Below are 11,978 nucleotides of genomic sequence, written 5' to 3' on the forward strand. Positions count from 1 at the left end.
TATAGCAACATTCAGCACCTTACAACAGTTTCTTACATCTATTTATTAAAAATATTGGGATGTAAAAATTAGAGAAAATTGGCATAGTTCCACTGAGGTTAGTAGGAAGATGGCTGTTCATAAAAGCTCAGATTGTGGCCCCCTGCAGTTTACAGCTTCTACTTGGTAACTGTCTGCTGATCATTACTAAGTTTTGTTGCTTGTTTGTTTTTTTTTTTTAAATAAAAATGCCAGATGGTAGCTGTCCATTTTTATGCATTTTAGGCCTCAGAGTTTTTTAATTTTTTATTTAAAAGTAATTTCAGAATCAGAAACCATATTCTTGTATAACTGTTCTTTTCTGAAATTTAAAAATGTATTGTCTTTTGCTATTAGAAATGACTGAAAACAGGTGTGTTTAATGAGAGAGCTAAGAGATCTTACACTGTAGCTATGGGAGTGAATTCTAATTGCATACCTAGAGTTCAGAACTGCAGCAGTGCTACTGTGCTTAAATACCTGCAGAGCATTTCGACAGCAGCGTTACTGCAAGACTGGGAAGCTGACTGACTTCTAAGTTCTTGTACTATTTCTGTATTTTATTCTTCATTTTATGCACTAAGTGACTTTTTAAGAATATATTTCTTTCTGGTTTTACAATGCTTTTCTGGCATCTTCCTGGCCTTTGGCTCCAGAATGATTTCTGTAGTGACTTCTTTTGTGCTTGGTACTCACCAGTCCTTTTAAACATATTAGAACACACCTGAGGCTGATGCATATATAAGTAATTGGGCCCCGCTTAACACTTTTTTAAAAACAAAAAGTCAAATTATCTTCTGAAAACATCCAACACCTAGAGGACAGATGAAAGATGAAGTGCGCATGTTAAGGTTCAGCACGACCCCAGTACTAGATGGACTACTTTCCTACTTTATCTTAACAGATCAGACTGAAGTACTTAGGGGCTGCATTAAGACTGAATTGCAAAGGTGAATACAGAATGCGGTACTGGCCATAATACTATTACTTTTAAAAAAAAAAAAAAAATGTTTCAAAATGTTTCAAAGAGTGTTCATATTACAATGAGAGAAGAATCTTTCTGTTCTTCTGAAAAGTTTCAAAATATTTCAGTGACTGTGTACAAAAAGCTTAACTTGTACTTATGCTTCCCCCAACTGAAGAGGACCTCAGCTTTGTTAACACGGTAATACGTATTTTCCTCATACCACATAGGAGCAGAAGAGCCTCTTTTTCTGGCTTGCTTTCAGTATTGTACCATGAAAGGACACAGGCCACATTTCAGTGTCACTTTCTGCACAGTTCACCTGACAAGAAGGCATTTTTTATTTGATTACTGAAAATTGTTCACAATCCATGTTTTCTACCTTGACATGCTTATAAATGATCCGCATTCCATTATCATTGTGATTTTTTTAAGCTTCTTTTACAAAACTGGAGGGAAATGTGTACAAGTATGTTTTCTGCTTTGCAATGAAAGTGTACATTTATCACTTAGGTACATGTAAGCCACTTCTGTGAATTGGGCCCTTGGAGTAAATGTGTTTTGATGTAATGGCCATCTGCTCATGAATATCACATTTGCTAGTTTAAAAAAATAGTTTGATATAGATAAACACGTAGTTTGGTAAGATTATATAGTTTCACCAGGTAGCAATACAACAGCGAAGTTTTATATAAGCCAATAATCAAGCTGCAATGGAGATCACAAGTTTTTTGTTTGTTGCCTTTAAAAATTAATCTGTAACATTTACTTTTAGCTGCTGACTGCTGTTTTCAAAATGGTAAATGCAGGACTTGCATCAGATCATAACAGGAGGCAAGGTATATCCTGGCCATTTCAGAAAACAATCATAGTCTTGCTTCTCTTTTCACCTTAAGTAAATGAAAGCTGTTCTGCTCTCAGATGGACCCAGTACAGCCGGCCACAAGGAGACCCTGCAACAGCTGACCTGACACACTTGCCATGTATAGCTCCACTGGGGTCAGGTGTCAGTGACACAGAAAAGGCCCTTGAAGCTGTAGCTAAAGCCAGCATGCCAGAAAAGACAGCCCTGGTGAGATGGAGTTGGCCAAGCCAATGGTTCTGAGTGCCTAGGTCTGAGGAGTGCAGGTCAGCTGCAACGTGTTGCGCATACGTGGTGAGGTAAACATAGCTCAGTGCCAGGCCATTTTTTAAGTTGATAAAAACTGCTTTAGTGGGCTCTTTGTTTGATTTTGGTTTTGATATTATGGTATCTGCTGTGGTCCTGGCACATATTTTACTGCTGAAGTCGAAGTTTATTCTTAGATAGCACTGATATCAAACTGCAACCAGGACAAAGTATGTGAATTTATAGGTGGACTGTGTGAGTGATGCCGAGTTTGGTTTCTGGATGTATCTTCAAAATTTGTCTTTATGGTTACTTCTTTTAGTACAGAATACAGCAATGATGTAAATTGTGCATGTTTGATAACTTTGTCTTGTTTCCCACCCCCCCCTCCCCTCCTGTATTTTAGCATATGTTCCTGAGGAGGAATTGAAAGCAGCAGAAATAGATGAAGACAGCGTGGAAGATGATGGGCTGTCTCTGGACATCCAGGAGAATGAGTATTTGTGCAATGAAGAAGCAGAGATCAAAGAGGCTCAAAGCTACCAGAACTCCCCAGTCAGCACTGCAACTAATCAGGATGCAGGCTATGGTTCGCCGTTTAGTGAAAACAGCGATCAGCTGGCCCATTTCAAAAGCACTTCCTCTAAAGAAGAGAAAGAGGATCCTCAGTGCACAGACAATGTTTCCTATCCACAGGACAGCTTGGCACAAATAAAAGCTGTGTATGCAAATTTGCTTTCAGAGACTTGCTGGTCCAGTTTAGCTTTGGACTTAAAGAAATCCAATCCAACCACCAGCAACAACGGCATCAGCCAGAATGAAAACACCACCAGTACTGACACCAATGCCAATTCCCAGAGTACTGGTACTACCAATACCAACACTAGTACCAGTACGACTACCAGTAATACTAGTAACAGTAATAGCAACAGTGGTGGCTCAGGCTATGACTGGCACCAGGCTGCACTGGCTAAAACTTTGCAGCAGACCTCATCGTACGGACTTCTCCCAGAGCCTAGTCTTTTCAGCACAGTACAGCTTTACCGGCAAAACAATAAACTTTATGGGTCTGTGTTCACCGGTGCTAGCAAGTTCCGATGCAAAGACTGCAGTGCAGCCTATGACACACTGGTGGAGCTAACAGTGCACATGAATGAAACTGGACATTACCGTGATGACAACAGAGATAAAGAAGCTGATAAGACCAAACGGTGGTCAAAGCCTAGAAAACGATCACTTATGGAAATGGAAGGCAAAGAGGATGCCCAAAAAGTGCTAAAGTGCATGTACTGTGGGCATTCGTTTGAGTCTTTGCAGGACCTCAGTGTCCATATGATAAAAACAAAGCATTACCAGAAAGTGCCTCTGAAGGAGCCAGTACCAGCCATCACTAAATTGGTCCCTTCTACCAAAAAGCGAGCACTTCAGGACTTAGCTTCACCTTGTTCACCTGAGCCAACAGGGATCACTGCAGAAGCTTCCCTGGGTGAGTCTGCAAAGGATCAGAAAACTGCCAACCCCTACGTGACTCCAAACAACCGCTATGGCTATCAAAATGGTGCTAGCTACACTTGGCAGTTTGAGGCACGCAAAGCCCAAATACTGAAATGCATGGAATGTGGCAGTTCCCATGACACCTTGCAGCAGCTCACTGCTCACATGATGGTCACTGGTCATTTCTTGAAGGTGACCAATTCTGCTTCCAAAAAAGGCAAACAGCTAGTATTGGACCCTGTGGTGGAGGAGAAGATACAGTCTATACCTCTTCCACCCACCACCCACACAAGGCTACCAGCCTCCAACATTAAAAAGCAGCCCGATTCCCCAGCAGGCTCTACAAACTCGGAGGAAAAGAAAGACCTAGAGAAGGAAAAGGTGGTGGTCAGTGAAACAGAGAAAAAGATTAAAGAGGAGAATGAGGACTCTACAGAGAAATTTGAGCCAACAACTTTGTACCAGTACCTCAGAGAGGAGGACTTAGATGATAGTCCTAAAGGCGGAATAGACATATTGAAATCCCTGGAGAACACGGTGACAACAGCTATCAGCAAAGCTCAGAATGGAGCACCTTCCTGGGGAGGATATCCCAGTATCCATGCAGCCTACCAGCTCCCGGGAACAGTCAAACCCCTTCAGCCCGCGGTGCAGAGTGTTCAAATGCAGCCGTCTTATGCCAGCAGTGTAAAATCACTGTCGTCAGAACACAATGCGCTCATCCATTCCCCGGGCAGTCTCACACCCCCGCCTCACAAGAGCAATGTCTCTGCTATGGAGGAACTAGTGGAGAAAGTTACAGGTAAAATCAACGTGAAGAAGGAAGAAAAGCCTGTGGAGAAAGAGAAGAGTTCTCCAGTCAAACCCATGTCACCTGCTGCTAAAGAAAACAAGGACTTCCCAAAAGCAGAAGAAATAAATAACAAGCAGCAGCAGAAGAAAAGCTCTGAAACAGAAGTTCAGAAGGTCAAAAAGGATAGTCCAGCAGAAGCACATACGCCAAATGGTACAGAGCCACTTAAAACAAAGGTTGCAAATGGCTGTAACAATTTAGGAATCATCACAGATCATTCACCTGAGCCATCCTTCATTAATCCATTGAGCGCTTTACAGTCCATTATGAATACCCACTTAGGCAAAATCTCTAAGCCGGTAAGCCCCTCTCTGGACCCTTTGGCCATGCTGTACAAAATTAGCAACAGCATGTTGGACAAACCCATTTACCCAACCACTCCGGTCAAGCAGGCTGATGCTATCGACCGGTATTACTATGAGAACAGTGATCAACCTATTGATTTAACCAAGTCCAAAAACAAACCTCTTGTTTCCAGCGTGGCTGACTCTGCCTCTTCCCCGCTAAGGGAGAGTGCCCTGCTGGATATTTCCGATATGGTGAAGAACCTTACAGGACGTTTGACGCCCAAGTCTTCAACTCCGTCTACCGTGTCAGAGAAGTCTGATGCTGACGGGAGCAGTTTTGAGGAAGCTCTGGATGAACTGTCGCCAGTACACAAGAGGAAGGGCAGACAGTCCAACTGGAACCCTCAGCATCTTCTGATCCTTCAAGCCCAGTTTGCTTCCAGCTTGAGGGAGACCCCAGAAGGCAAATACATTATGTCGGACCTAGGTCCACAAGAGCGGGTACACATCTCTAAGTTTACTGGTCTTTCCATGACCACAATTAGCCACTGGCTGGCCAATGTGAAGTATCAGTTAAGGAGGACAGGTGGAACTAAATTTTTAAAGAACTTGGACACAGGACATCCTGTTTTCTTTTGCAATGATTGTGCCTCTCAGTTCAGGACTGCTTCTACATACATAAGTCACTTAGAGACACACCTAGGGTTTAGTTTGAAGGATCTGTCAAAGTTGCCACTTAATCAGATTCAAGAACAGCAGAATGTTTCAAAAGTCCTCGCAAACAAGACTTTGGGCTCACTTGGAATTGCCGAGGAGGACTTAGGCTCCACATTCCAGTGTAAGCTCTGTAACCGAACTTTTGCAAGCAAGCATGCAGTCAAACTGCACCTTAGTAAAACACATGGCAAGTCCCCAGAGGACCATCTGATCTATGTAACTGAGTTAGAAAAACAATAGCGTCCAGGTAAGCAGCCAGGTATGCAAGTGACCACAGGAACATTGCACTAAACTTCTTCATAGTACTGCACTAGGCCTGACCTGAGCCTCTGAAATCAGTCTTACTTTTGTTGCTGAACTGCCTATCTGGACCTTGGTTTTTCTTACACTTATTTTGTAGTTATATTTATATGCTCTTTGTCTGATCTGTGCATGGTTATTTTTTGTTTCTGTTTTTATTTTTTGTGAGTCAAAGTCTGACCTTTATTTTCAACATCTGTCCTTGATGTTAAGCTATCTTTTGTAGAATATAGCGGGAGACACTATTGAGAGACATTAATTTAGCCGTAAAGAAAGACACAAAGAACAATGATAAAGAGACATCCTAAAATTACAAAGTTGCCATGACAATAAAGGTCACAGAACCTGGTAGTGTCAAGTTTTAACCCTCTGAGAACTGTAATAGCATTTCTGTGCCTTTCCCAGTGACTAAATAAGTAAATAAGGAAAAACAAAACAAAACATAAGGCTTAAAGGCATTTCATTCAAATAAAAGCTGTGTCGGAAGCAGAACTTATTTTTTTTAAATGAATGAGCTTCTTTTTTTTTTTTTTTAATGCAGAACTGGTTTGTGAAGAAATTGTGCATGCAGTCCTTGGAAGAAGGAGAGCTGTGTAGTACTCAAGGGGTTAGGAAGCCACAACTGTATAAGTTAAATAATAATTAAAAAAAAAAAAAAAGCAAACCAAGTTGCCACTATGCCCAAACCCTCTGGATGCTGAGAATTGCCACTTTTTGGCAAAAAAAAAAAAAAAAAAAGTATGCAAGCTGTTATTTAAAACAAGTGTAAAAATGCTCTTTTCTTTCCTTTTTTTTTTTTTTTTTTTCCTGTAAAATACTGCAGTTTATAGTTATTTACAAATGTTAAGCTTTGGTACAAGCTGACCTTTCTATAGTGTGCTGCATTGGTAAATGAAAACAAAAAAAATGGGGCAAATGTTGGATTCTGTTCCTTGTAAATTGCCAGCATCAGCTTAAAAAAATACATGTTACATATCGTACCATTTTAAACTGTTCAACTTTCTTTGTACCTTCTGGCTGTATGCTTTCTCTTTTAACTTTTTATATTGTCATTTTATATTCGATTTCTGTGTATATAATGTAAAACCACACTTTTTGAATAAAATTTAGTTCCTGCAGCTTGATATAAATAGAGGAATTTTACTGGCACCTGCATCTTTCCAGATGCATGTACTTAAAGGAACTATCTGACAAAAAAATAAATAAATAAAAATAAAGCAAGCAATGCACTATGAATTATACATTTTGATGTTTTATCATTAATATTGTACAGTACATTTTGGTTCACACAATTAAATCCACTGTTTTCTCAAGTGTAAAATAAACCCACATGCAGTTCTTGATTTACATACATTGTCATGTCGTCATTATATTGCCTTTGAGGTGTTATTCCAGCAATAAGAGGCATCGTTTATATAATCAACCAGCAAAAATCTATTCGAAATCATCTCTCGTGATCTGGATGCTGACGTGTTTCATTCGAAGCCGTACTACTAATAACCTCTGGAAGGAGATTTGCGGCAGGTACGTACTGCGGAAGGGACAGAATCAGTGGGGCGCCATCAATTAGCGACGGGCATTCTGCTCGTCACTGAGGTACAAGAAGGGCTGCAAAGGTTTCGGCCAAGTTAATTTTCCTTTGCTGTATGACTGTACCCGTAGGTATTTTCTGTGTGCGTTCAAAGGCCGTCTCCTCCCTCCCTTTCTCAGGCAAAGCACCTTTTGATTTCACCCATTACATAGTCAGAGGCTGTGGCTTCTGCCCCTGCAGTCTGTTGAATGCGGCGGTACCTGCCTGCCTGGCAGTGGTGAAGACCTCTGAGGCTTCGACACCAGTTTTTACTTACCGTACAAGCAGGCAGACCTGTGTCTCTCTGTACTTTTTAAATATTGCATTTTGAGGTAAGCTGAGTGCTATCATATCAGGTGTTTCCCTTAATCTTTATTTCTGTTCTGTTGAATGCAGATGTCATTTAGAATGTAAAAGAGAGCTGTCAGAGCCTTCACTTCTCTATCTCCTGAGTGCTTTGACAGTTACAGTGTATGAAAGCCTGGGATCTGCTATCCATTACACTTTTTGGAGGGGCTATTAAATATGAGGACCTAGAGGGGTTTGCTTTCACATGGTATTAGTGATACTATTGTGTTATATATACTTCTGCGTACGTATGTATTTCTGTTCCTTCTTCTCAGTTCTTCTGCAAGTAATTTAAATGTAAGGCCTTTGCTTCCAAACACAGCGTGGCTCTACATTTAATCTCTACTTTAGTTGCAACCCCAGAAATACCCACGCATTGTTCTGTTTTCTGCCAGAGCCTGGCAGGTCCAGGGCAGTTACATTTACATAGTATTTCTAAGCAGCGCAGAGAAGTGCCATGAGGTTTTTTTAAAATGTCCCTTACTTTCTTCGCTGCTAACTACCTGTGTCCTTCAGGGGATCTAGCCATTTAGACATTTCAGTTCAATTACTGGATGATTATGTACTTTGGGCCCAAGGGGTGGTGAGGAAGAATAAGAGTCAGGCCTACGGCTGTAATACAGAGCCTTTAAATAATAACCCTTTGAAGTTTTGTTTACTTTACCACGGGCCTGCAAACATGTGATTATAGAATATGCTGTATTACATTGCAGTAGTGGGTGAAAAGGTTGAGAGGGAGAAATAATAGCTCTAAAGTGGGTTTGAATCTAATGTAAATCCATTAAAACTCATTTTGAAACATGGCATGTAAAGTGAGTTCTCAACACCAGGTGACTCCCTCGAGAGGTGTTTATGACATTGCTAAATCCGTTCAGTTCTGATAGCTTCAGAATTGGACAATCACTCATCATCTATGCCACTGTCTGAAGAAAGTCCATTTAGAATAAACTAGCAGCTTTACCTGGCGACTATGCTGATGTAACACTTTCTAAGACTGAAATATGAAGTAGATGAAAATTTGAGGGCCCTGATGTTTCACTTGCTTAACAAAATGAAGCTCAGCAGCAGTATGATCTTTATTCTTTGGATTTTTGCCACTTTTGTTTGAATATCGCATTTCTGAAAAATTTCCTTTTTTTAAAAAGAAAATTGCACACAGTTTAAAAGCAAGTTAGTCTTCTCCTCAAAAGTGGTTTGCAGGTTTATTTCTTCTTTATTGCAAGAAGATTTCAACAAAGGGAAGTTTGTACTATTTTATTAGCAGCTACTAAAGCTACTACACGGAGGAGGCCACTTAGCCTTTCAGGACCGGTCTTGAAGAAGAGCCTTAAAACCCGTAGCAGTCTCCGTAAGCCTCTCTATCTGTTTTGTGACCTGTCCAAAACCCATTGTATCTGATTCTTTTCAAAGATGTATACAGCTACATTTTTTCCCAGCCTTACATTGCTGGTGTTTGCATGTTTGCCTGTATCTGTTCTCAGAGGGGAGGATCTTGCTTTTGTCTATTTCACAGGTTTTTTGATTTCTGCTTCCCTGCACTTTCCTGTGTTGCTTTTTTGAAGCTGATGCAAACCCCTGCAAATTTGAGAGATCTGCGTGCTGATGACATTAGTCCTGAATGAAATGACATGTTTTTCTTTTTTTAATAGCATTTGGTGGGATATTCACTAATGTCTTCTGCAACATAACTTTGTTACGGCTTTCTCTGGGTAGTTACGCGGGTAACGATGACACCACACATAATCTGTCCTTATCATGGAGGCCACTAAAATGCAATTGCAATTAAGTATAAAGGCATGAAAATATACACATTATCTCGCATTAGGCTGATCAAGGCACAGTGCATCAGCTTCTGCCTGCAATTTCCAAAGCCATCTCAAATTTGAGCGTGTTGTATTCTTTAAATAATATGGCAGGGGTCCTGGTTAGGAGACCTCCAAGGAGAGGCCAGTTTCCATGTGGAGTGTTCTCGCAGCTCTGTAGGTGTCAGTCTCCCGGCTGATGCAGCATTGAGTTACTCTCCCAGCATGAAAGTAGCAGGAAGTGGGATTTCACCATCTGTTCACTGAAATTTAAAGCGGGGTCCTTTTCTGTCCGTGTATGAGAATAGAATGCTAACCTCAATTTACTGGCCAGATACTAATCTAGATAATCGGATTCTTCCAAATTTTTGTTTTCCCTGCTGTTCTGATCGTGTCTTTATGTGGCTTTGTATCAGCTGTATCAGTTTTATGTGGCCTGTATCAGGAACAGTGTGGCGAGTAGGACTCGGGAGGTGATTGTCCCCCTGTGCTTGGCACTGGTGAGGCCCCACCTCGAGTACTGTGTCCCGTTTTGGGCCCCCTACCACAAAAAAGACATCGAGGTGCTGGAGCGGGTCCAGAGAAGAGCAACAAGGCTGGTGAGGGGTCTGGAGCACAAGTCTTATGAGGAGAGGCTGAGGGAACTAGGGTTGTTCAGCCTGGAGAAAAGGAGGCTGAGGGGAGACCTTATTGCTCTCTACAACTACCTGAAAGGAGGTTGTAGAGAGGCGGGGGTCGGCCTCTTCTCCCAAGTCACAGGCGACAGGACTAGAGAAAATGGCCTCAAGTTGCGCCAGGGGAGGTTCAGGCTGGATATTAGGAAAAATTTTTTCACTGAAAGGGTTATCAGACATCGGAATGGGCTGCCCAGGGAGGTGGTTGAGGCACCATCCCTGGAAGTGTTCAAAAGACAGGTTGACGTGGTGCTGGGAGACATGGTTTAGTGAAGGTGTTGCATTTTGTTGTTTTGTGAGTGTTTATTTTTGTCAGTTAGGTTGATGGTTGGACAAGATGATCTTGAAGGTCCCTTCCAACCTAGAAGATTCTGTGATTCTGTATAGTTCCTCTTCATCACTGTGTATAGTTGCCTTCATCCTACAGGTAGGTGGAGTGACCACATTTTGGGATGAAAAACACTATTCTAAGTAAAAGGTGATATGGTAGTTAAGTGAAAATATCAATACTCAAAACTGCGTGTGTTGTAAAAAAGAACATTTTACAAGTCTATTTAGATGATGCAGATTACCTGAAGTTAGTATCATTTGTGAAACATACTTCTTTATCCAGCATCTTTGTTAGGTTCGGTTTTTGACTAGTGATGTAGCAAAACTGATTTTAGAATCGTTTAGCACTGAGCGATCGGAACTGCAAGCACTGATACATGGCAAATGGACCTGTTCATTTTCAGACAACCAGTATTAGAATAGGTGATGGTTAGAAAAGCTGTTGACCTTCCCACTGAGAATGAGAAGCTCCAGTTACTCTGTTGTGAAGATCACTTTTTTTTACACTCTTCAGTCTTAGCTAGTGACCTGCTGAATTGGGGTCAGCATGGTCAAAACATGTATGTTTCTGTCCTAATTACTGTAGTTGTTACCTCCGTTTTTTTCCCCTTACCTTTAAAAAATAAGAAGTTTAAATTTCATTAGCTATGGCCAGGTTGTCAGGTATGTCATGGTTTTTACCTCTGGATAAACTTCTTAGTGTAAAAAATTTGGGGAGGATTAACTGTTAAAATTACTCATTCTTTTTAATGAAGCATTTCTCTAAGTAAATTGTTCAGGGCACAATGGGTTGACCATCAGTACTGCATAATTCTGAAAAAAATTAGTACAGTGACAGTGTACTGTACTTCTGTCCAGAGTGGTTGTGTCAGCATTGTCTGAAAATGGAGGTTAAAGCCTGGCAGGTTCCTGACCAGGCTTGTCAGATGTAGGACACCTGCAGCTAAATGCCACGTGGGCGCTTAAGGAAGGAGGGCTGGAGTCTGGTGACCCATCTGCTCTTGTAGGAGTCCATTTGCTCAGAAGAGCATATATTATGAAATTTTAAGGGGTTATGGGACGCATTAGGCAAATGTAGGCCAACCTTCAGGGTCATGCAGGTGGAAGTCGTCTCTCTCGGTACTCATGACAACTTGTCCAAAGCCGCCTCCTTAAGAGTGTGTACGTACTGAAGTTTTTATTAGAGCTTGTCTGTGAAACACAAAAGTGGGGTGGTACCCATAGTTCCTACCCAAAAGATAACACCCATGATGGTGGAATCCAGAAAGCAGCATCCTAAAAATCATCTAGTCAGAAATGGTGCCCAAAGCTCCTGACCACCAGGTAGGGGCCCATCCACTAGTGCATGCTCTCTGGCACAGTTCTTTACTCGCCAGAAAGTTTATAATCAGAATAAATAGTTGAGTTCAGTCCAATATAATCTGGGATGGAAGATCCAAAAGCTGAGAGCAAGCAGTTTCTTTCAAATAAGTTCCACTAGTGGACTGGTGGGTGCTAAATTAGTTTGGCAAAA

At 41.3% G+C, this 11,978-nt stretch overlaps 1 protein-coding gene across 1 annotated transcript; it reads left to right on the forward strand.

Moving 5' to 3' along the window:
* Positions 1–2,492: 2,492 nt before the first annotated feature.
* On the forward strand, positions 2,493–6,964 carry TSHZ1 (teashirt zinc finger homeobox 1; the record flags this gene model as incomplete). Its single annotated transcript, XM_074146801.1, has 1 exon — positions 2,493–6,964. A coding segment is annotated over one exon (3,189 nt), but the record flags the coding sequence as incomplete, so codon positions are not given.
* Positions 6,965–11,978: the final 5,014 nt, after the last annotated feature.

The sequence above is a fragment of the Numenius arquata genome, chromosome 4, assembly GCF_964106895.1.
Source record: "Numenius arquata chromosome 4, bNumArq3.hap1.1, whole genome shotgun sequence".
Lineage (NCBI taxonomy): Eukaryota > Metazoa > Chordata > Aves > Charadriiformes > Scolopacidae > Numenius > Numenius arquata.